At 37.5% G+C, this 24,994-nt stretch overlaps 2 protein-coding genes across 7 annotated transcripts in view; one reads left to right on the top strand and one right to left on the bottom strand.

Annotated features, from left to right (window-relative positions):
• The first annotated feature begins 475 nt into the window (after window positions 1-475).
• On the top strand, window positions 476-10,250 carry pik3cg (phosphatidylinositol-4,5-bisphosphate 3-kinase, catalytic subunit gamma). The gene is made up of 11 exons (XM_077235150.1): window positions 476-758; window positions 2,403-4,396; window positions 4,608-4,673; window positions 4,752-4,977; window positions 5,066-5,169; window positions 5,883-6,029; window positions 6,119-6,209; window positions 6,310-6,440; window positions 6,759-6,870; window positions 7,648-7,805; window positions 9,260-10,250. The coding sequence occupies exons 2-11, from the start codon at window positions 2,411-2,413 to the stop codon at window positions 9,539-9,541; spliced, it is 3,303 nt and encodes a 1,100-aa protein (XP_077091265.1). The 5' UTR covers window positions 476-758; window positions 2,403-2,410; the 3' UTR covers window positions 9,542-10,250.
• Window positions 10,251-12,177: 1,927 nt separating this feature from the next.
• Window positions 12,178-24,994, bottom strand: part of fgd4b (FYVE, RhoGEF and PH domain containing 4b) — a 24,145-nt gene continuing 11,328 nt past the window's right edge. For 3 of the 6 annotated variants that reach the window (XM_077235158.1, XM_077235160.1, XM_077235161.1), the window contains exons 4-17: window positions 24,668-24,968; window positions 23,347-23,439; window positions 21,060-21,205; window positions 20,836-20,992; window positions 19,178-19,316; window positions 18,925-18,983; window positions 17,993-18,139; window positions 16,888-17,060; window positions 16,767-16,797; window positions 16,163-16,246; window positions 15,921-16,046; window positions 14,356-14,505; window positions 14,135-14,275; window positions 12,178-12,880 (exon numbers count right to left, since the gene is read on the bottom strand). In XM_077235158.1, the coding sequence (XP_077091273.1) occupies window positions 12,632-12,880; window positions 14,135-14,275; window positions 14,356-14,505; window positions 15,921-16,046; window positions 16,163-16,246; window positions 16,767-16,797; window positions 16,888-17,060; window positions 17,993-18,139; window positions 18,925-18,983; window positions 19,178-19,316; window positions 20,836-20,992; window positions 21,060-21,205; window positions 23,347-23,439; window positions 24,668-24,968 (1,996 nt within the window). In that variant the 3' untranslated portion in view covers window positions 12,178-12,631. The remainder of the gene's footprint in view (window positions 12,881-14,134; window positions 14,276-14,355; window positions 14,506-15,920; window positions 16,047-16,162; window positions 16,247-16,766; window positions 16,798-16,887; window positions 17,061-17,992; window positions 18,140-18,924; window positions 18,984-19,177; window positions 19,317-20,835; window positions 20,993-21,059; window positions 21,206-23,346; window positions 23,440-24,667; window positions 24,969-24,994) is intronic. The other 3 variants (XM_077235159.1, XM_077235162.1, XM_077235163.1) reach the window with 1 other exon arrangement.

Below are 24,994 nucleotides of genomic sequence, written 5' to 3'. Positions count from 1 at the left end.
TCCATTCCATATATTCACACTCTCATATATTCAAGTTTCAGTCTATATATCCAAACTTTCATTCCATATACTCAAATCTAATATAATAAATAAAATAATTTCCGGAACGTCACACCATAATATACAGTATTATGCCATGTATATATAAATGTGTGCCTGCCTTGTAACACACCACTAGAGGACACCATTGCACAATTATGTAGTCAAATGTTGCCATACTGGGCAAATAAAATGTCTCTAACATTGACAAAATGTTAATTGTTGACATGTAAACAACTAAATAAAAACAAAATAGAAATAGTCTAATAAAGTAGTGCTTCGATGAGTGATTGAACTGGAAATCCCCTGATTTAAAAAATGCATCAAAACAAATTTTATATTTTAAATCTTCATCGTTATGCAATCTAAAACCCTTATTGTCTATGCAAAATTATATATTTGCATATTATAAATAACAGCCTACAACATGTTATGCATGTGTAAAGCGTTTACTGTCTATCTAATGTGTAAAGTCGAGAGTGAGCCGAAAGAGTGTCAGGCCAATGGGAGCAGCGTCTGAATGCGTGTGATCGGATTGTGAGAGGAGGGGAAACGCGCTTCTGTGACTGACTGACTGACTGTCGCGTTTATTTTGGGCTAATAACTGCTGGAATAGGAGCGATTATATTTGTATGTGGTTTGCATTGAGTTTTACTGCATCCATGTATAAATATTCACTCGACCGCTTTCAGGGTCTTTGGCTCTGCGTTTGCTGAACGGTGAGTTTTATTATTTTTCCGCTTTTTTTACGGCAACCTTCCGGCAAAACCGTTACTTCTGAGCTGTCAGTGTTATAATTAGTTTGTCTTGTTATTTTGTGTAACAATGACAGTTACCATAGATAAATTACTTGTGTTTTTACTCTAAATATCATACTTGTTAGAGTGTCATTAAATAAACTTCCGCTTTTGCTGTGTGTTTCTACAACATGGACATTTTTAAAGTTTCCTCTCGCAAACTGGACGATGTATGAAACTAATGATTGATTGCAGTGACATTCGGTTTGCGTTATTTGCTTACTTTTCTGCTTTGTCAACATTTGTTGTTTTAAGAGCTTAGCACATTTGTGCTTCCTGCTTTGGTGACTTCCTTTGCATAAAGTGAACGTTAACTCGTATCCGATTGTATGTTAGATAATGTAACTCTGTAACAAGTAGAATATATCTAAATATGTTTATAAATGTAAATGTAATTCTGTACTAATGACCTAAAGTAACATTTTAAGCTTATATTACACCTGTGCACCTGCTATACAGCTATATAAATGATGTTAATGCAGTCCAAAGGATTTTATTCTTTAATTTTTGAATTGAGGAAGCTATTTTAGGTGTAATTATAACAGTCATCAGTTTGTAAAATATTGTGGTGGTGGTGGTCCATGGTGACCTATTTGTGCATGAAATTAGAGGAAAAGTTCACCCAAAAAGGAAAATGATCCCATGATTTACTCACTCTGAAGCCATATATATATATATTATGTGTATATGACTTTCTTCTTTTAGCCGAACACAATCAGAGTCATATTAAATAATATCTAGCTCTTCCCAGCTTTGTAATGGCATTGAATAATGAAGCTTTAAAAGCGCATCCATCATAAAAGTAATCCATACGACTCCAGTGTGTTAGTAAATGCCTTCTGAAGTGTAGCGATAGGTTTTTGTAGGAAAAATATCCATATTTAAACTTAATAAACTATAATCACTGGCTTCCAGCAACGGCTGTATGCACGTTCAGGAGAGAGTTACATGGTTTTCGCGAGAGGAGTCTTATTTTTTACCTAAGCATACACTACGCCTACGCCCTACATCGGGTCAGAGCAGAAACGCCCTTTGCAATTCGAAGGCCCATTTCAAACAAACAGGAGGCCCCCCAAAGTCCCCTGAAATTAACTTCCTGTTTATTGAACTTCTGAATAAAATCAATAGGCTATCACATTTGCATTCGTGCTGATAATCGGGAAAACAGCACTCTATATCCGGTTATAAATATTAAAAACAAGATCTCATACAGGGCCATTTCTGCCCTATTTATCTTGATTTTATGGAGGGCATTTTTAATAATTTTGGTGGCATTTTTGCTCCCATTAATTTCCATGATGGCAAGGGGCGGGGCTCTTTTTCGAGCGCAAGAGGACGGAGGCCACTTCTGTTGCGAGGCCTTTTCAAAGTGAAACGGATGATCATAGCAAAGGCCGCTACTTGGTCAAAGTTCACCCTTCCGCCTGAACTTGACTCTCTCATGAACAAGCGTAAAGCCTTGAGGGTGGGTAAATTATGGGATAGTTTTCATTTTTGGGTGAACTATTCCTTTAAGCAGCCCTAATCCTTTTTATGAGAGAACTGCTCTTTCTTTTACCAAATTAGCATTGGTTATGGAACAGCAAGCCAGTGATGATGAACCGCCAGTAGTTCGTAGAGAGGAAAACAAGAGGAGAAGAAGGAAAATGAAAGCATTTACGTCTAACTCAGTTGTATCGATGGATCATATACCTGTTGAGTTTATACTTCCCACCGTCAACAAAAACACCAAGACCCTAGACACGCTGCAACTCGAAGTTACCGGAAATTGGACGGTAGAGCAGGTGAAGGTCCAGCTTTGGCACCGAGCAGTAACCACTAAGTTATGCCCTGAGTTTTACCAAAAATACTCTCCGGACTACTGCATCCTACTCTATCAGAAGAAGGGCAATTGGTATGAGATCTACGACAAGCAGCAGGTATTCCAAACCCTTGACTGTAACAGATATTGGAAAGCATTGAGAAAAGAAGTTGGGAAGATTCATCTGGTTGTTAGACCACAACCTATTGAGGATTCGCTTCAGTACCAACGGTTTCTGAACCACCTAATCGGATACGATGTTACCGATGTAAGCAACGTGCATGACGACGAACTGGAGTTCACACGAAGAAAGCTACTGACCCCTCGGAAAATCGAGCTGTCTGATCGAGATCCCAAACTTTACTCAATGGATCCCTGGATGACTACGAAGCCTCTTCCTGAATACTTGCTGAGCAAAATAAGTAACAATCACATTTTGGTGGTGATACACAAGGATACAACAAGCCAGACCATTAAGGTGTCTATAGATGACACACCTGTCGGGGTTCTTCAGAGCTTCTTCGCCAAGATCACTAACAAGAGAGCACTTTTAGGCATACCAGAAGACGTCAGTGAAACCGATTTTGTCTTGAGGGTTTGTGGACGAGAGGAATACCTATATGGCAAACATCCGATTAGAAATTTCCACTGGATCAGACAGTGTCTTAAAAATGGTGAAGAGATCCATCTGGTTTTAGAAGATCCACCAAACCCAGAACAAGATGTGGTCCAAAAAGAGGACTGGTCTCAGGTCGACGACTGCACTGGAGTCGCTGGGACTCACGAACAACTGACCATCACTGAGAAGGACCACAAGAAGGTGTTCACCATCTCCCTTTGGGACTGCAATCGTAAATTCAGGGTGAAGATCTTGGGGATTGACATACCAGTTCTCCCACGTAATTCAGAGTTGATTGTGTTTGTCGAGGCCAGTATTTTCCATGGACAGCAGCTCCTGGCCTTAGAAAGGACAAACTCCAAACCCTTTACAGAGGAGGTACTCTGGAACACCTGGTTGGAGTTCAACATAAAGATCAAGGACTTGCCCAAAGGTGCCCGACTTAGCCTTCAGGTGTCATGTGGAAAAGCACAGACTCAAACGTCCAAGGAAAATGACTACAAAAACAAGAGCCGCTTGCTCTACTATGTCAACCTGTTACTGGTGGACCACCGTTCCCTGCTCAGACAAGGGGAGTTCATCTTGCACATGTGGAAGATGCCCGAGAAGAATGAAGACCACAGCAGCGTTAACGCTGACAAACTTACGTCAGCAACCAACCCGGACAAGAACAACTCCATGGCTGTTGCTATTCTCCTGGACAAGTACTGCTACCCTGTGGCTCTTCCCAAGAGCAAGGATTTTCCGGACTCGGAAATGGAAGGCGAGAGAGGACAGAGAGAGATGCCCAACCATCTGCGCAAACAGTTCGAGCAGATTATTGCTACCGATCCCTTGCATCCACTGACCTCCGAAGATAAAGAATTGCTCTGGCACTTTCGGCAGGAGTGCATGAGGGATCCCAAAGCATATCCAAAGTTTCTTTCCTCTGTTAAGTGGGGGAAACAAGAGGCCGTGGGGATTACACACTGTCTTCTGGAGAGGAGCACCGTATGGGACCGAAGCTTGGTTGATGTGGGTTTGGCTTTACAGTTACTGGACTGCCACTTCTCTGATGAAAATGTGCGCTCTTTGGCCGTCCGGAAGTTGGAGACTCTGGGAGATGATGATGTCCTTCGGTACCTCCTGCAGCTTGTTCAGGTAAGCCTCGGGTGATGACTTACAACACACGCTATGGTTGGTTTTGCATATCATAACTCAACATGAACAAAGGAACTTCAGATAGCTATTAAAATCAGCAAGGGAATATTTACATAAAATGAATCACCCCACTGTATGATTGATAACCGTATAATGTGAAGTGTGCAACTTAAAGAATATTCATCTTTGTTGTTGGTTATTTTTTTTGTAGGCTGTAAAATTTGAACCTTACCATGACAGCGCACTTGCCAGGTTCCTCCTCAAACGTGCACTTCGAGTAAGTCAGAACTTTATCCGACTGCAGTTTTTAAAATGTTTTCAGTTTAACATGCCAACTCTTTTAACTCCTTCGCAGAGCAAGCGCATCGGCCATTTCTTGTTCTGGTTCCTGCGTAGTGAAATCGCTCAATCCATGCACTATCAGCAGAGGTATGCCGTAATTCTGGAAGCTTATCTCCGTGGTTGTGGTGAAGCCATGCTGCAGGACTTCAGGAAGCAGGTGGAGATCACAGAGGCCTTGCAAAAAGTCACTCGTGAGATTAAGCAAATGTCTGCTGAAAAGTATGACGTTTCACCACAAGGTGATGACTACAGCCAGTATTTGTCTCTAGTGTATTGCAATAGGCCAACTCAGTTCATTTTATATCTAATGTGGTGGGAACACTGTAGTTGTTACTCAGCTGCGCCAGAAACTGGAAGGTCTGCAGATATCAGGGTTGCCAGACAGCTTTAAAGTCCCTTACGACCCGGGCCTACGGGCAGGAGAAATTGTGGTACGTAAAACTATACAGTGCTCTTCCATTTTAGTTGCTGCTGACATAAAATGCTTCTAGTTTTAAAGGAATATTTCAGGTTCAATACAAGTTCGATAGCATTTGCAGCTAAATATTGATCACCACAATAAATAATTTTGACTTGTCCCTTGTTTTATTTGAAAAACATCACAAATCAACATTAATGTCAGGCATTTACAATTGAAATGAATGAGACTGATTTTTGGAGGATTTAAAAGCAGAAATGTGAAGATTCTAATGTTATTAAAAAAACATTCTCTGTTAAATCTTGTATTAGTAGAGCTGTTTAAATAATTTTGACTGTCGTTATAGGATTTATTACATTGCATTGTCATGGCAATGAAATTGCATATAACTTCACAGTGCTTTTTAAACTCTAAAATCATGTTAACATGCACATTGTGTATGTTTTGTAGGTATACTATTGAAATAGTGAATATTTTAACATTTACTATAATCAGCCCCATTGACTTCCATTTTAAGTGTCTTACTGCAAAAAAAAGGAGGGATGAGTGGATTTTATTTCTTTGGTGGAAATCAACATTTTATCAGTTGACTTACATAACTTGTAATGAACATGGAACATTCCACTAATATCCTGTAAAAGCATCAATAAATATACTAGGGCCCAGTTTCTAAATTAATAGCCTTAGATAATGCACCCATTAAACAATACACCATATTAATTGTAGATTGAACAATGCAAAGTGATGGCATCCAAGAAGAAACCCTTATGGCTTCAGTTCAAACGAGCCGACCCAACCACCTTGTCGAGTGACACAATTGGAGTCATCTTTAAAGACGGGGATGACCTTCGCCAGGACATGCTGATATTACAGGTAGACATGATCATTTAAATGCATGCTAGCAGTGATCATCACCAATGCTGTCTTGCAAATAGACCTTTTTCTTTCTTTCTTTCTTTCAGATTTTACTAATAATGGAGTCTATCTGGGAGCTGGAATCCTTGGATCTTTCCTTGTTACCATACGGCTGCATTTCCACTGGAAATAAAATTGGTAATGGCGGTTGATATGTCTTTAAAGTTATTACGTTTTTTTCCAAACACTGCTATGAGTCAAACAACAACATTCTTGAACAATGTAAGGACTTTTCTAGGAATGATTGAAATAGTGAAGGATGCCACAACTATTGCTAACATTCAGCAAAGCACTGTTGGGAATACCGGAGCTTTTAAAGACGAAATCCTCAGCCAATGGCTCAGTGAAAAGTGTGTCAGTGAGGACAAGGTATGTTCTTATTTCCACTTGAACTGTTTTATTTGCAAAAGAGGAAGGAAACGCCTCACTTCCTGGAGTCTTGGTTTGAGGGCGCTTGCCTTTGTGTAGACCAGACATAGCACCTACACACATCCAGTGTGCTATTTTTAAACAGGCTCTCTTGACTTATATACCAACACCTTCTGATAAGGTGGTTAGGTCATACGTCACACCTTTACCTCACTTGTTTGCATGTTTGTATTTGCTTGATGCAAATGTAAAAAAGGTCAGGCATTGGTGATATGTCATGTTTGTGCATTTTTTTCCATCCCCAAAACACCTCTTTAGCACCAGCAGGCTGTTGAACGCTTTGTGTTCTCCTGTGGAGGGTATTGTGTGGCAACTTATGTCCTGGGCATTGGTGATCGTCACAATGACAACATAATGATCACAGAGACAGGTAATTATTTTTATTACAGTAACCTCTCTGCTAGAATACTGCTGTTTAAAGGAGTATTTCAGGTTCAGGTTTAGGTCAATCAACAGCATTTGTGGCATAATGTTGATAACAACTGAAAAACACAGGTTTTAACAGGGGAATTACTGCAAGTGCCACATTTTAAAACCGCCCAAAATGGGTCCCATCAGCTGGTGCCTCACCTTAAAGGGACAGTTCACCCAAAAATGTCTCGTTTAGACCATTTTTCTTTTAAAAAGCTTATATCAAGGTTAAAGGGAAATTTAAATTCTGTCATCATTTACTCACCCTAAAGTTGTTCCAAACCTGTAAAAATTGTATGCGTTCAGATGAACACAAAGGAAGATATTTTGAAGAATGTTTGTAACTTAACAGTTGTGGGGCACCATTGACTTCCATAGTATGGGGAAAAACATACTATGAAGGTCAATGTTAGCCCACAACTGTTTGCTTACCCATATTCTTCAAAAAAATCTTCTTTTGTGTTCAACAGAAGAAAGAAACTCATACAGGTTTGGAACAACTTGAGGGTAAGTAAATGAGGACAGAATTTGAATTCTCTTGTGAACTAACCCTTTAACCTTGATTTCTGCTTTTTAAAAGAAAACGAGTCTAAATTATTATTAAAAAAAAATGTTGTGCTAAGTAAAATCATGCAGCAAACACTGGTGTTTGAGTTTAGCTTGTATTGAAGCCTGAATATTCCTTTAGTCAATAATAACTTCAAGGAACAATAACAAAATGTATGTTTTTCACCAGGAAACCTCTTTCACATTGATTTTGGACACATACTTGGAAACTACAAGAGTTTCTTGGGGATAAGCAAGGAGCGAGTTCCCTTTGTGCTAACTCCTGATTTCCTCTACTTGATGGGCACAACAGGAAAAAAGAGCAGCACTCATTTCCTCCAATTTCAGGTAGACTTACACTTACGCTCTTAATATTTCACCCGTAACGATTTTGATGTTCTACTTTAGACACTCTACTAACTACAAGTAATTTTGCAACTACATGTCAACTAACTCTCATTAGAGTATTAGTAGACTGTTAGGCTTGGGTTAGTAGACATGAAGTTACTTATAGTCAGTCAGTAGAATATCTGTTTTAGAGCATCACAATAAAGTAGGGGTGCAACAATATATCGTGTCACAATATATCGCAATACAAAAATGCAACGATATGTATTGTGGATAGTGACAATGAATACAGTGCTTAGCATAAGTGAACACACCCAAGCTAAAGTTGACTAAAAAAAGGATTTAAAAAATCATCTTTTGGAAATTGATCTTAATGCCTTAATTTAAAAAATGAGGAAAAATCCAACCTTTAAGGACACCAATTTTCTTTGTGAATCAATAATGTATCGTAAATAAATAAATGTTCTTCCTTAAAATACAGGTTGCATAAGTCAGGACACCCCTATGTTAAATTCCCATAGATGCAAGCATATTTTTATTTTTAAAGGCCAGTTATTTCATGGATCCAGGATAATATGCATCCTGATAAAGTTCCCTTGGCCTTTGGAATTAAAATATCCCACATCATCACATTCCCTTCACCATACCTAGAGATTTTATTTACCATTTATTTATTTCCGATACATTATTCATTCACAAAGAAAATTGGTGTCCTTAAAGGTTGGATTGTTCCTCATTTTTTAAAATTAAGGCATTAAGATCAATTTCCAAATTATGATTTTTTTATTCCTCTTTTTAGTCAACTTTAGCATGGGTGTGTTCACTTGTGTATAGTTCACCCAAAATTAAAAATATAAGTTTTAGTGTCAGTACGACATTTGACTACTATATATAATGTTAAATATAATGTATAATAATGCAATGAGGGAGTATTTGTGTCCTGATAATGCCAAATGTCTGATATTACCAGTAAAAATTGGCCTACATTATTTTAAATATATCTCAGTGACAGAGTGCAAGCATATTCATATTCAGCTTCAGAATCATGAATATTGTTATTCTGGTGTCTCTATTGTCCTGTGCTTTGGGTTTCCAGCACCAAGTCCAAGCATATTCATTTACACACACAATGTAATATCAAATTTAGCATTTTTAACAGTACATTTTTTGTTACCCTTTTATCATATGTCTTGGAGCATTGCAATAATATCATATTGCTAGTTCAGTTTCGTAATATGTATCGAACCGTGACATGAGGGTATCGTTACACCCCAACAATAAAGTGTTAGCAGATATTAAGCAGACAGTCTACTAATAATCTAATGAGAGTTACCTGATATGTAGTTGCGGGGTTACTTATAGTTAGTAGATTATATCTAAAGTGGACCATCAAAATTAAGTGTAACCACATATTCTTCTGCTGTGACTAAACATAAACTTCCTCATAAACGCAGAACGTGTGCCTGAGGGCGTACCTGGCTCTGAGACACCACACCAACCTGCTGATCATCCTGTTCTCCATGATGCTGATGACCGGCATGCCTCAGCTGACCAGCAAGGAGGACATCGAGTACATACGGGAAGCGCTGACGGTCGGACGCTCGGAGGACGAGGCCAAACAACACTTCTTGGACCAAATCGAGATCTGTCGAGACAAGGGTTGGACAGTGCAGTTCAACTGGTTTCTACACTTGGTGCTAGGCATTAAACAAGGTGTGGAGAAGCGTTCAGCTTGAAGACCTTCAGTACAGACCTACTTCATGAAGCAAATCAGTGTCTTCGTTTTTAAAAAAGTGAGGCTTTTTTTAAGTGTTCTGTTACTACTTTTAGATTTTTTTAGATTTTTATAAACATAAATGATATCCTTATTTAATGCATGCATGTCATGCATTGATTTTTTCTGCAAAATGCAGTCTTGATATTATCTTGCACTGCAACACAATTCATTTTTTGTTTGATTTAGAGATTGGGTCATTTTAAATGCCCATAATAAAGCTGTAAATAGAAGAAGCGCTGGTATTCTGTTATTCTTGCATGTGTTATCTGCATAAATTTCGAGATGGAGCACAAAGTCTTTTTTTATTTATTTTTATTCTGGTTGATACAAAAATGGTTTTGGATTTTATACTGACATCATGCAATTATTTTTTTTTTTTACTAATGTCATGGTTGAAATGCCCTATTCACATTTATTTGTCACCCTTTATTAATTTATTATGACTGTTGTCTGGTCATGTGATGTCAACAAGGTAAGTAGAAACAAATATTATTAAAAAATAAAGAGACCGTGGAAACTTACTAACTGTACTAATTACTAACTGTGATCTTTAGTTTAATATCTAACCTGCAAGAGCACTTCTTTAATGTATGGACTACCTACATGTCAACATGATTTTTTTAACATAGGCTATATTTAACTTTATATTAAAATGCTTTGTAAATAAACAGTGTCATGACAATTCTTCATCTTAAATCAAATGACTTCTTTAATCTTCTTTATGCAGTGGAGCACAAAAGATATTTTGACTATCTATCTATCTATCTATACAATTAAAGTCAGTGGGGTCCAAAGTATTTAGACTCCCAGGGCTTCCGTAAATATCTGTACAACAACAGCTGAAATTTTTTCTTGAACTATTCTTTTGTGTCCCAAAGAACAAAATTTTTTTATGAGTAAATAATGATAATTTTTTGGGTGAACTATCCCTTACATCATCATGGCGTTTCCAGTGAGATGTTGCCAAACATGAATGAACATGGACAACTGTTGACAGAGGTGCGGTAAGCCTTTGTTTTATGTTGTAATTCCAGTTTTCAAGAGGAAGAGTTTCCTTTCGCCTATATTGATTTACCTGCAACCAGAGAGAGCTAAAGATGTTCCTATCAGCTCAAGAGGATTGTGCAGTTTAGGAAAACCGCATATATTTATTGCACTGCCAACATTCATGTTGCGGAAAATGTGAAGTGATTTGACCATTGATAATACTATAAATTCATACATTAACGCGTGAATAAACCTTTACATCATCCTCATGTTGTTGATCTTGATGTGAACAGCTTTCCTGTTTGTCAGTTGGGATCAAGTGACTCATGAAGAGGAACATTTAGTACAACGACGAAAAGCAGCTGATCAAGTTTGACAAAAACACATTTTCACACAAAATGATTCTGTGAATCACATTAACATATTTTCTCTACATGTTAAACAGTAATTTTGTAATGCTTACATGAACCCATCTTATAGACCTTATTCAGAGCAGCGCCATGACAGTATGAGGTTGTCACGACAACTGAGAGGGATAGACTTACCCGATTTTCCCGCTGTAAAATAAATAATTAAATAAATAAATATTTAAAATAAAAACTGTTTAAAGCCCCTAGATCACTTATAATTTTCCACAGCTTATGTTGTCTGGAGTTTTTTCCTCTACTGAAATTTATTTTGCATTGTTTTCTCTGAAAGAAAATGATATGTTCTGGCAACGTTCTCTCAAAGTTATGAACAAACATTCCTCGAGTTACGTTAATAGAACATATATATATATATATATATATATATATATATATATATATATATATATGAAAAGAACATTTGTTGAAAGTTATAATGATCTGATATAATATGAATCATCTATATAACATCATGGAAGGTTTTTTTTTCTTTTTGGTGAAACGTTTTAGTTGGACGTTCATCTGACATTTAAATGTTAGTTTCATAATGTTCAGAGAACGTTCAAAAGTATCAATCCCAAAATGTGTACACAAATAAATGTGCTCTTAACGTTTACATAACCAAGATAAAACATGACGTTATGGCATTCATCGGAAAATAAAATGTTCATATCTTAGGCTATATGGGATCAGGGAATGTTAGAAAAATGTTCTTAGAACATGTTTTATTTTATTTTTTGGCTGGGAAGTATTGGTGCAATGTTTCTGTAATATTGAAAATTACTTACTGGCTTCTAGTGTTTCTGTTGATGCAATTTTGGCGGTTTTTGTCTGTTCTACCAATTCGGAAACTCAGGACTTAAGTTTCCTGTTAGTTGGTTGGTTTTTCACACACTTTGATTGCAAAAAGTCATGGTGTGCCACTTCCCCTACATACAATAAGTACAGTCTAAATATCATTATTAGTTATAAATAGCGTAGTTAATTTCACCATTTTGTTCATCTGACCAAACAATAGTGTTCTTTTTTCCTGCTGTTGAATAAGCGTGAAGTCTTCATTTATGTCTGTGAATCTGAAGCAGCTGCTAAGTCACATTTCACCCCAAAACTGAATTCATAATAACAAACATTAGTTTGTTATTTTCATTTTATTTTTAATAAATGATAATGCAGTGTTTAGAATATCCACCACAGACAGGTCTAGGGATCAATGCGATGGAGCTTTTATTATTTTATTCATTTTAATGTCAACGTCCTGTTTTACAAAAAGCAATAAAGTGCATAAATCTTATGGACAGTGACAAACAGCATTAAAAAAATTAAAAATATACATAAAAGATGATGGCACAAAGAGAAAGACTAATAAATCACAAAGCATAATTTGGATTAGCTTTGCAGTGATTGGTCTGCGAACAAATAATAAGTCAGTAAAATCATTTAAACAATTACTGAATGTTATACCAGTCTGATTGAGGTCGACATTACAGTGCATTCAAATATCTGATATTGATTTGTCATTATTTATACACTCCTCAACAAATCCAATCTGTTCCTTAAGTGTTTTCTTTACCAACACATATTCTAATCTGCTGGGATTTTTAAAGTTGCACACCTAACAAAACCGAAATGAAATTAAACGAAAACCGACAGTTTTTTCAGGTGCCATCAGGCACGCCTTCATGGAAGCCATTGGCAAGGTCTCCATCATCTGGCGTCTGGCATTCCAGCATCTCCCCGATCACAGCTTTGCGTATCACTCTCAGCCAGCGCAGCTTCATTTCCTCCGTGTCGGCAGTGAAGCAGTGGACAGATTTGGACTGGCACAGACGGAAGCTGGTGGGAGGATGATCCACGTCCTCAACCTGGTAACCCAGGAGCGGGATGGTACACTGGGCTTTGACATCCTGGGGGGAAAAAAAATCCCAAAGAAACTGGACTGAGTGACGGTCGATATTAACATTTAAATCTAGAAAAGAGAAGTTACTAAAGTTCGGGGATTGTCATGGTGTTATGAGTGGTTGCTAAGGCGTTGCTAAGGTGGTTTAAAGGGTTTCTGGTGATAGCAAGGACATTGCTATGCAGTTCTTAACTGTGCTCTAAGTGGAACTGACAAGTGATTGAGAGGTTGCTTGGGCGTTGTTAAGTGGTTGCCAAGGTTTCAGATGGTAGCTAAAATGTTGCTAAGTGGTTGCTAAGGTGTTCCGAGTTGTTGCTATGCAGTTGCTAATGCTTTCAGAGTAGTTGCTAGGATTTCAGAAGGTAACTAAGACGTTGCTAAGGTATTCTGAGTGGTTTTCAAAGTTTTAGATGGTTGCTAAGCAGTTGCTAAAGCTTTCAGAGTAGTTTCTAGGGTTTCAGATGGTAGCTAGAATGTTGCAGAGTGGTTGCTAAGGAGTTTTAAGCTGTTGCTAGGGTTTCTAGCGGTTGCTAAGATGTTGCTAAGCTGTTGATGATGCTTTCAGAGTAGTTGTTAGGGTTTCAGTTGGTAGCTACGATGTTCCTAAGTGGTTTCTAAGGTGTTCAAAGTTGCAGCTAGGGTTTCTATTGGTTGCTAGGATGTTCCTAAGCAGTTGCTAATGCCTTCAAAGTAGTTGTTATGGTTTCAGATGGTAGCTAGGATGTTGCTTTCAGACGGTAGCTAGGATGTTGCTAAGTGGTTGCTTAGGTGTTTTGAGTGGTTGCTAGAGTGTTGCTTAGGTGTTCAGAGTAATTCCTGGGGTTTCAGATGGTAGCAAGGATGTTGCTAAGGTATTCTGAGTGGTTGCTAGTGTGTTGCTGAGGTGTTCAGAGTAGTCTTTTGGATTTCAGATGGTAGATATGATGTTGCTAAGGTGTTTTGAGTAGTTGCTAGGGTGTTGCTGAGGGGTTCAGAGTAGTCTCTGGGGTTTCAGATGGTAGCTAGGATGTTGCTAAGGTGTTTTGAGTGGTTGTTAAGGTGTTCAAAGTGGTTCTATGTTCTGAGTTGTTACTAGGGTATCTAGGGGTTGCTAGGGTGTTGCTAAGCAGATCCTAATGTGTTCAGAGTGGCTGCTAGGGCATTGCTTTGTCAAGCCAACCTAATCTAATGCAAGATGCACAAAATAAGGTTTTTAGGAGTATTTTGAAGAAATCAGCATATTCAATGATATCTTTAGCCGATTATTGTGAGTGTCTCTCACCTGTGGAGCGCCATAAAGGTAAAGCACAAGTGCTTCGTGCTGTGGAATCACACACCAGAACCTCTGGCACAGTTTAGTTCTGTCACTGTACTGCAGGAACCCACACTGGACACTGTTTCCTGAAACCTGGGCGGCTTCAATCTGGAAAGGTCAGGAGACAAAATCAAAAACGGTTCACGCAGACAGAAAGAACAAAAAAAAAAAACATCAATGACAAATACCTCAAGAATTCCTCTTTTCTTCCCGGCAACTGGTTCCTCGGTGTCCACTCTGCCGGTCAGAGTGAAGTAACAGTCTTTACAGACCTTATTTAATCTGTTACTGTCGTACCTCAGTGGCACCTTGTAGTCCGAACATTTATGGCACACAACCTGAAACACATCTTAAAACATAAGCTCATCTTTTAAAGTACAAAAAAAAGCTTGCTTCACTTCAAAACCTTCTAAAAAACAATATTATAACCATGTAAAGTCTGAAAAAATCAAAAGTAATTTGTTTTTTTACATAGGGAATTTTGTCTCATATTTAATAGAAAAATATTTGATTATACAGTATGATATAGTGAGAATATGGCGCTCAAACTCAAGGAGGAAAAACTCCTCAGTTTTATTCAGAGGCCCAAAATAAAATATGCAATTTGGTGCAGATGCTGATATTTATATGGCCATATTTCATTGGAACGAATGCGTCAATAGAGCTGCCATCTTGAAACAGGGGAGCCCCTCATCAGCGTCAATGTAGGAAAAGGTCATACAGTAATAAAATCACCATAAATCGTCATGAATGCGATTTTCTAGTTGTTTTGGTTCGTTCCAACGGTCAGACATGTATTTATTATAGAGTCCAGAGAAATTTTAAAAAAATTACAAAATTTCACAATCTTGTGAAATGTAATCCCTTGCTGTCTGGTTTTTAGATTTCATTCGTGTAAACATCCATACGCAGCACAAAAGTCCGGCATCATCCATGAATTCAGTGTTACCTAGCTACTTACTATGACAAGACCCCTGTTCCAAGTAGGCGGCGGTTTTGACGCATGCTTAGAACCCCATGGCGACATCTAGTGTATATATGTATGGACGAGACTGAGGGCCGCGGGAGAACGACGCAAGTGATTACTGATGAGCGACACCTGTGAGACGCACCGGTCTCGTATCGCTCACGGAGGAGCAGGAATTTTCTTAGCAATGTTAAACGCACATTAACCCATCACTTGTTTAGCGTTCATGTAAACACTACATTCAGATTCACCAATCGGAATGAATTCAGTTAGATTGAAATAAAAGGTGTGCATGTAAACAATGAATGGCGACGGCAGACGACAAAAGCCGAATCTCCGGCCGTCGAGATCGTCCAAAAGTTCCAGGAAAAAGAGGATGGTAACCACTACTAAGCTTTCTCCACAGAATAAGAACCGGTTAGTTTAGCTTCCAAAAAAAGATGGCTGACACTATTTGTACATTCTGTGAGTGAGATGCCACCCTCTATGGGCGGGTTGAAAACATGCGGATCTAGAGCCTTCTACTGGCTGTAGTCTTTAGCCTCTGGCCAAAAAATACTCAGATGACGCAAAATGACGATTTTTGCGTTATCGGAGGATTTTTTACAGACAAAAAATACATGAATCTCTCGTCTCAGGGGGATATGAGGAAGGGAAGCACAGTCATTTGAAAAAAATACACGTTTTCTACTGAAACAAAGCTTAATGCTAAATCCTGAAGTATCCCTTTAAGAGCCTGCGCCATCAAGAGTTTCTTGACAGAACTTTGTATCCATGCAAACTCACGTATCCACATGCCCTGCAGTGGTGTCTCCTGCGGGTCAGAGCGTTGAAGGGCTCCTTGCATTTCATGCACATGGTCACTTCATTGTCCCGAATCCAGCGCGGGGCTCTCTTCCCCAACTCCTCTTTCTGAAAAACACATGAGCCCAAATAAAGAAAGTGTTTTCAATAAAGAACAAAACAGTGATAGTTCATGGATTCGCTCTTGAACTCTTTAGCACGCTGTTTTGCAATTTTCTACTTACAGACACCTCATCCGCCACTTCTTTAGAGGCTGACTTGAAGGTTTCATTCTTCTGTTGAAAGATTTCAATGGTCTCCTGGAACGCCTGGAACATAAACAACCCACATTAAAACCCTCCTTTGGAAGCTTGTTTCCGCCATGGAATATAAAAAGGGAAAAAAATTTTTTTGCGCAATTGCGAAATATAAACTGCCATTTCTGACGAAAAAATTTGGATTCCGAGTTTATATCTCGCAATTGCAAAAAAAGGTCAGATTTGTGAGATGAACTCAGAATCGCAAGATAAAAACGCTCAATTTTTAGGACAAAATAGAATTGCGAGTTCCAAGAAAAAAGTCACAAACTAGTTTTTGCTACATAATAAAAAAAAATTATTACCTCTTAATTCTGACTATTTTTCTCACAATTATGAGTTTATATCGCACGAATCAGACATATTCCCCTCGCAATTCCTTTATTCCTCATATTTGCAAAAAAGACAGAATTGTTGCAATTTACTTTTTCTTTCTATTCCATGGCCGAAATAAGCTTCCATACTTTCCTGATCCTTACATTCAAATAATTCAGATTTACTGTAGCTTTGAGCAACTGAACGACACTGATACCTTAATCCAGTCCTCTTTGTCTTGCTCTGAGCTGTGAACAACGAAAAGCTACAGTCATTATGAGATTAAAAACAGACGCTATTCTTCATAAACACGTCACATGAGTGTATTCTGTTGTCACCTGGCCTGCAGCTCCAGCGTTCGCTCTTTACCCGACACCTGGAAAGTGTGAGGATAGTCGTCATTGGAGGTCTCACGCACCTTCATGCCCGCAACGCCGACACGCTTGCGCACGGTGAACCGCTGACCCACGAGACTGAACTTGGGCACGCAGTACAACAACATGTTGTTAAACTGTAAAAAGAAGGATGCCGTGATTAAAATACAGGTGACACTCGAAAAATTAGGATATCGTGCAAAAGTTACAATTTTGATGATTATGGCTTACAGCTTATGAAAACCCCAAATTCAAAATCTCATAAAATTAGAATATTACATGAAATCAATAAAAAAAAGGATTTTAAATGCAGAAATGTCGGCCCTCTGAAAAGTATAATCGTGCATATGTATATAGTTATATATACTTAATATATTAGTTTCACCTTTTAATTTGAATTACTGAAATACACTAACTTTTGCAGGATATTCAAATTTTTCGAGTTTCACCTGTACATAATATAAACATAATCAGGTTACACTTTATTTTACAGTGCCTAGTTACATATGTTACATGTACTTACCATAGTAATAGCAGTATGCATAATTACATGCAACTAACCCTCAACCTAATCCTATCCTAACCCTATAGTAAGTACATGCTGTTAATTAATATTACTCAGCATTTAAATATATAATTACACTGTAACAATGACACCTTAAAAACAAAGGGTTACACTTTATTTTAAGGTGTGATTGTTACAGTGTAATTATATATGTAAGTACTAAGTGATATTAATAAACTACATGTACTTACTATAGGGTTAGAGTAGGATTAGGATTTGGTTGAGGGTTAGTTGCATGTAATTATGCATAATTTACTGTTATTACTATGGTAAGTACATGTAACATGTAACAAGGACACTGTAAAATAAAGTGTTACCAAATAAAGTGTAACCCCTAATCATATATTTTTTAAAGACTTAATACCTTAAGTAATTTAGCTTCTCAAGTAAATGTATAAATGTTTAGATGTTTGTAATGTGAAACAAGTCAAAAATACTGAGTAAGAAAATAATTTTTGCCAAAATAAAAAGTTTGCATGCATGAGTGTGTTTGCTTCATCTCACCAGGTAGAGGTATCTCTCCATGGACGAGGTGTTTCTGGCGGCCAGCTTTAGGATCTGTCCTTCTTTAATGAGCTCGTTGGACGGGTTAACGATGTCCTCCTCACATCCCAGCATCTCGTAGATCTCCATGAGCTTCTTCAGGTTCTCCTGGAAAACACGCAGAGAAAAGACTTGAAACCCGGATGATTGGTTAGTTGGCGTTTTAACTCGATGCAAGCTATTTTCATGGCGAGGAACACGTTGAAATTATATAAAAGAGCAATTTACAAACATAAACAGGGTTTTAGTAACACTTAACAGCAAGTTTAATTATTTAACTTTGGTTAATTAATGAATCAACATTAAACATGAGCAATATATTTGTTACAGTATTTCATGATCTTTGTTAATGCTAGTTAATAAAAATATAACTTTTTATAGTTCATGTTAACTCCGATCCGTTACATAATATTAACACAGATACAACTTGTGATCTTTGTTATGTATTAGTAAATATTGAAATTAACATCAAGATTAATAAGTGCTATGTATTGCTCATTGTTAGTTCATGTTAATTAATATGTATTAGTTAACTAATAAAAATTAATAAATAGAACCTTGTTGTAAAGTGTTACAAAAGTTGTTAAAGTTTGCTGTGGATAAAAACGGATTCATATTTAATGCTGCAAAAATTTCTCTTGAAAGTGCTAAACTATTTGTCTAAATAAAAAAACCAATAATAAAATAATAATAAATGCATTACTTATATATATGTGTGTGTGTGTATATATATATATATATATATATATATATATATATATATATACCAATTTAATTAAATATATATTTATGACAACAATTGCATATAAACATCATAAATCACAGTCAGGAAGAAGGCCATCTTGTTCTGACTAATGCATGTAACTAGCAGGATAAGTGAAAGTGTGTCTCACCATCTTGCGGATGGCCGTGTTGGAGTGTGCGGCAGCCATTGAGATGATGTTCAGAGACTCTGGAAAACAGGAAGGAGAAGTGATATCGGAGCTGACTCATCCAGTTATGGAACTGAAAGTATCTGGGAACTAAACAACACTTTCACTTTATCCTGCATGTTCACGTTCAGTTGCTCATGCTTAACAGTTTACATGCTCTGAAGGACACACACACACACACACGCTGTGCTTAAAACACAAGAACATGTCTCACTCTCGGCCTGGCTGCGGTCCGTGTCGTTCTCCGGGAGTTTCTTCAGATAGTCTTTGAGCAGCATCTCGTAACGAGGGACCCGTTGCACCGGCTCCAGCATGTGATGCTGCAGAGTCAGATTCCCACACACGTCATGACTCTGAAAAACACACATCAAACCCATTTATTCGATTTTGGAAGTCATGCCACTTTGTAAAGTCATGGTAATGAATGTTCCTGAATGCAACACTTGTGTGCTGCATACTGTGCAGTGCGTATGTATATGACCTACCGTTTCTAAAACTAGTATGTGAAACAGTATGTGCACATTAATAAACATTTCAAACAGTTGAATAAATCCAATAAAAAAACGAGTCGAAATATCATTTTATTAAAGATACAATTGCTGTGTTGCTTCAAGTAAATTGGTGTTGAAGAATACATTATTTAATTTGATAGATATTTACTGTTGTCAGGGTGTGTGCAGGTCGCTGAAGACGAGGATGCAGGAACTTCAAAGTAGTTGATTTATTTACAAAATAAACTTCAGGAACAAAATAACAAACTCCAGGAATTCAGAGACACAACCATACAAGGACGACGACCAACAAACACTGAGGGAAAACACAAGGCTTAAAAGAACTGGGACTAACGGGATAATTAACTGAACACAGGGGAAGAAACTGAACACAAACGAGGAGCGGGAAAAACTAACAGGACTAAACCAAAATCACAAAGACAGGGGGAAACAAGATCACAGAACATAACTAAACACATAGAAAACGTGACAACTGTAGATATTTAACAAAAAAATCTGACCAAATTATTTTTATATTATATTAAATATTTAACTGAAGAATCAGACCTAATTATTTTATATTATTTTGTATTTATATTTTAGACATTTAACTAGAAAATCAAAGTTATTTTATATCATATTTTAGATATTTAACTGGTGTATCAAACCAAATTATGTATTTTTTTTATATATTTATAGCTATTTAACTGGAAAATCAGAACCAATTAATTTAAATAATTTTATTTTATATATATTTTAGCTATTTAACTGGAAAATCAGACCCAGTAATTTTATCCATACACTACCGTTCAAAAGTTTGGGGTCAATACGAATTTTTTTTTTTTTAAAGAAATTAATACTTTTCTTCAGAAAGGACGCATTAAATTGATCAAAAGTTGAAATTGATGACGGTAAAGACATTTATTATAATGCAAAATATTTCTTTTTTAATTAAATGCTTTTCTCTTGAACTTTCAAAGAATCTTGAAAAAAATTAATCATGGTTTCCACAAAAATATGAAGCAGCAAAACTGTTTTCAACTGTGATAATAATCATAAATGTTTCTTGAGCATCAAATAATCCTATTAGAATGATTTCTAAAGGGTCATGTGACACTGAAGACTGGAGTAATGATGCTGAAAATTCAGCTTTGATCACAGGAATAAATTACATTTTACTATATATTCACATAGAAAACAGCTGTTTTACATGGAAATAATATTTCACAATATTTCTGGGTTTGTTTTGAAATTTTAATCAAATAAATGCAGCCTTGGTGAGCAGAAGAATCTTCTTTTAAAAACCGACCCCAAACTTTTGAACAGCAGTGTATATTGATTGATATTGATATACATTGACATATAATTCATGTTAAAGCACCTGTATGTCCTGAATGATTCCACTAAACTGTGCCGATCGCTCCATCCACTGTTTGAGCAGATCCATGGCGCTGTCGAAGTTGATCACGTACTCGGCGTACATCCTCAGAAAGGGCGCGAGCTGAGCCAGGATGTCCCCGATGCGGGGTGTGGAGTCCCTGCAGGAGGACGAGACGTGAGCAGGAGTCTGAGAAGATCTGAGAAGAAGAAGAAGACGACGCTCACCACTGGCTCATCCGTGTCTCCAGTTCAGGCAGGAGGAACTCGCTGTGGAAGGTGTGGATGGATCCCACATTCGAGAAGATGCTCTTCACCACCTCGATAGGAAACGCCCCCTTCCCAGCCTCCTCTGTGAGTTTAGCACAGAACACCTGCAGAAACAGTGCACACGTCACTCTTAAAGGGATAGTTCACCCAAAAATGAAAATTAGCCCATGATTTACTCACCCTCAAGCCATCCTAGGTGTATATGACATTGTTCTTTCAGACGAATACAATCAGAGTTATATTAAAAAATGACGTATTTATTCTAGTCGGTCCCACTTTATATTAAGTGGTTTAAGTACTATGTACTTATTATTCGATGTAAGTAGAATGTACTTATTGTGTTCAGGTTGTATTGTAAAACACTTGTGCTGCTATTGACAAGTGATACGGGTAAGGTTAGGGTCAGGTGTGTGTGATACTGGTAAGATTAGGGTCAGGTGTGTGTGATACGGGTAAGGTTAGGGTCAGGTGTGTGTGATACTGGTAAGGTTAGGGTCAGGTGTGTGTGATACGGGTAAGGTTAGGGTCAGGTGTGTGTAATACTGGTAAGGTTAGGGTCAGGTGTGTGTGATACGGGTAAGGTTAGGGTCAGGTGTGTGTGATACTGGTAAGGTTAGGGTCAGGTGTGTGTGATACTGGTAAGGTTAGGGTCAGGTGTGTGTGATACTGGTGAGGTTAGGGGCAGGTGTGTGTGATACTGGTAAGGTTAGGGTCAGGTGTGTGTGATACGGGTAAGGTTAGGGTCAGGTGTGTGTGATACGGGTAAGGTTAGGGTCAGGTGTGTGATACGGGTAAGGTTAGGGTCAGGTGTGTGTGATACGGGTAAGGTTAGGGTCAGGTGTGTGTGATACGGGTAAGGTTGGGGTCAGGTGTGTGTGATACGGGTAAGGTTGGGGTCAGGTGTGTGTGATACGGGTAAGGTTGGGGTCAGGTGTGTGTGATACGGGTAAGGTTAGGGTCAGGTGTGTGTGTTAGGGTCAGGTGTGTGTGATACGGGTAAGGTTGGGGTCAGGTGTGTGTGATACGGGTAAGGTTAGGGTCAGGTGTGTGTGATACGGGTAAGGTTGGGGTCAGGTGTGTTTGATACGGGTAAGGTTAGGGTCAGGTGTGTGTGATACTGGTAAGGTTAGGGTCAGGTGTGTGATACGGGTAAGGTTAGGGTCAGGTGTGTGTGATACGGGTAAGGTTAGGGTCAGGTGTGTGTGATACGGGTAAGGTTAGGGTCAGGTGTGTGTGATACGGGTAAGGTTGGGGTCAGGTGTGTGTGATACGGGTAAGGTTGGGGTCAGGTGTGTGTGATACGGGTAAGGTTAGGGTCAGGTGTGTGTGATACGGGTAAGGTTAGGGTCAGGTGTGTGTGATACGGGTAAGGTTGGGGTCAGGTGTGTGTGATACGGGTAAGGTTAGGGTCAGGTGTGTGTGATACGGGTAAGGTTAGGGTCAGGTGTGTGTGATACGGGTAAGTTTGGGGTCAGGTGTGTGTGATACGGGTAAGGTTAGGGTCAGGTGTGTGGTATGGGTCGGTTTAAGGATGGGTTAAGGTGTAAGGGAAGGGTAAACTAAATTAATTACAGCGATAATTACATGCAGGTATTTTTAAAATATAAGTGCAATGTATAAACATGTATGTACACAATAAGTCCATTGTATCAAATTATTCATTAATGTAAGTACATAGTAGTTAAAGCCACTTAATATAAAGTGGGACCTTTTAGTCTGCTGGAAGCTAATTATTTTAGACAATAAAATTTTAAATATGGATATTTTTCTCACACGAAAGGATCGCTTTCGCTTCAGAAGGCCTTTATTAACCCACCAGAGCAGTGTGGATCACTTTTATCATGGATGGATGCACTTTGATGGACTTCAAAAAATATATAGCTATTCACGGCCATTATAAAGCTTGGAAGAGCCAGGACATTTTTTAATATAACTCTGATTCTATTCGTCTGAAAGAAGAAGTCATATACACCTAGAATGTTTTGAAGGTGAGTAAATCATGGGCTAATTTTCATTTTGGGGTTAACTAGCCCTTTAAAAAATATAGGCCCCAAAAGATGATTTCCATGACCAGTTCTTGAAAGAACCTTTAATTTCTTAGTTTGACGAACATTTTACAAATCTATTTCCACTATAAAGATTCTTTTATGGAATGGAAAGATTCCACGGAACCATCAATGCCGATAAAGAACTCTGAGTGAACGGGATGATTTTAAAGAGTTTAAAGTGAGTGACATGGGCTGACCTGGTCCAGCAAATGCAGACGGGTCACGTACGCCCTCTCCGTCTGCAGGAGCTCATTGGCGATCTTGTAGAGTTTGAGATCTTTGATCTGCTCCTGTCGAAAACAGCCTGTTATTTCCTCTCTGTACTAAATATGAAAGTATGACATGTCACTGTGGTATCTTGGGTAATGCCTGATGTTGGAAAGCCACTGAAACTACACTCTCTGGGTGGAAAAACACAGTGTCATGTGGTTGGGTTGATGGGCTTCTGATAATAACAAAAATATCTGATTCGTCACACAAAGACTGTTTTGCAGCTTTAATTTGACATTTGGAGGACTGTAATGACAAAACAAATGTTTTTACAGTGTTTTTTTTTAAGAAAATGACATGTGAAACTTGTTTGCCAAGGTGTTGTTTTGTGGTTCCCAAGTGTTTTTGGTTAAAAGGGTCTCTAGGAGATTTTGGTATCTATATATGTTTTGTGTCCTTTTTTCCAAGGGACATTTTACATTGCATTTACATTCGTTCATTTAGCAGATGATTTTATCCAAAGCCTTTACAAAAGAGTTTAAATAATTTTTAATAGCTTTAAGTAAAAAATTTAATAATTTATAATAATTTTACAATTATTCATTTAAATAATTTACTCATTTACGAAAATAATAATTTGATAATTTTGATAACTTTTTAAGGCTTTTATCCAAAGCCTTTACATAAAAAAAAAAAAAAATGAATAGCTTCAGGTAATAATTAAAAACTTATTTACTCATTAAAAAAAGAATGACTAATTAAAAAAAGAATAATTTGATAATTTAGAATTTAAGTATTTAAATCAAAATTACAATACTGTATTAAAATATATTTCAAAAAATTATAAAAATAATTAATTTTAAAAAAAATCATTAAAAAATAAATAATTGAAAAATAAATAATTGAAAAATAAATAATTTAAATAATTTATTTAAAATAAAATGTAAAAGAAATAATGCTTTAAAAATAATACTTTGTTAATTAATAAAAAAATTAATGAATAATTGTATCATTTTAATCTTTTGAACAATGTTAAAATTAATAATTTAAATATTATTATTTTAAATAAAACTAAATCCATTTGCATTTTTTTTTATTTAATATAATAACAAAAAATATTATTATTGTTGTTATTATTCACCCATTTTATCATCTAACAGGTGAAAATTATGGGCCATTCATGTCCCTATCACAGTTCAATAACGAGTGTTTGGCATTGATTCAAATTTCAAATGTGTACAAAAAGTATGAGTACTAGCAACAGTGATGCTAATCTTTGACATCCTAAAATGCAGCGTAACAACTCACTTGTTTGTCTTCATCGTTCTCCATGTTCTGCATCTCTTCATTCAGGACGTTCTCCTGCCATCGAGTCTCGTCCTCGTGGTCCCGTACAACACTTTCACTCCTGCTGCTTTCTGAGGGTGGCAGGAGATGCTCTGGCTCTTCAAACACACCTTCACCTTTGACCTCTTCTGACCACCAGCCCGACCAAACGTGCCAGCCGGACTCGTGCGAGGACACCTGAGAAAACACCTCCGAGTCCGAGCGTTCAGGGTTCACAGGAGCTTCAATGAGTGGAGAAACGTCTGATGGAGATTTGCTGACACTGGAAGAGAGTATTAGATCAAAAAT

This window comes from Siphateles boraxobius, unplaced genomic scaffold (genome assembly GCF_051911475.1).
Source record: "Siphateles boraxobius isolate OS27281-9 unplaced genomic scaffold, OSU_SipBor_1 19, whole genome shotgun sequence".
NCBI classification, from domain to species: domain Eukaryota; kingdom Metazoa; phylum Chordata; class Actinopteri; order Cypriniformes; family Leuciscidae; genus Siphateles; species Siphateles boraxobius.
The sequence above is the reverse complement of the archived record's forward strand: the minus strand, read 5'-3'. Positions and strand labels throughout refer to the sequence as shown.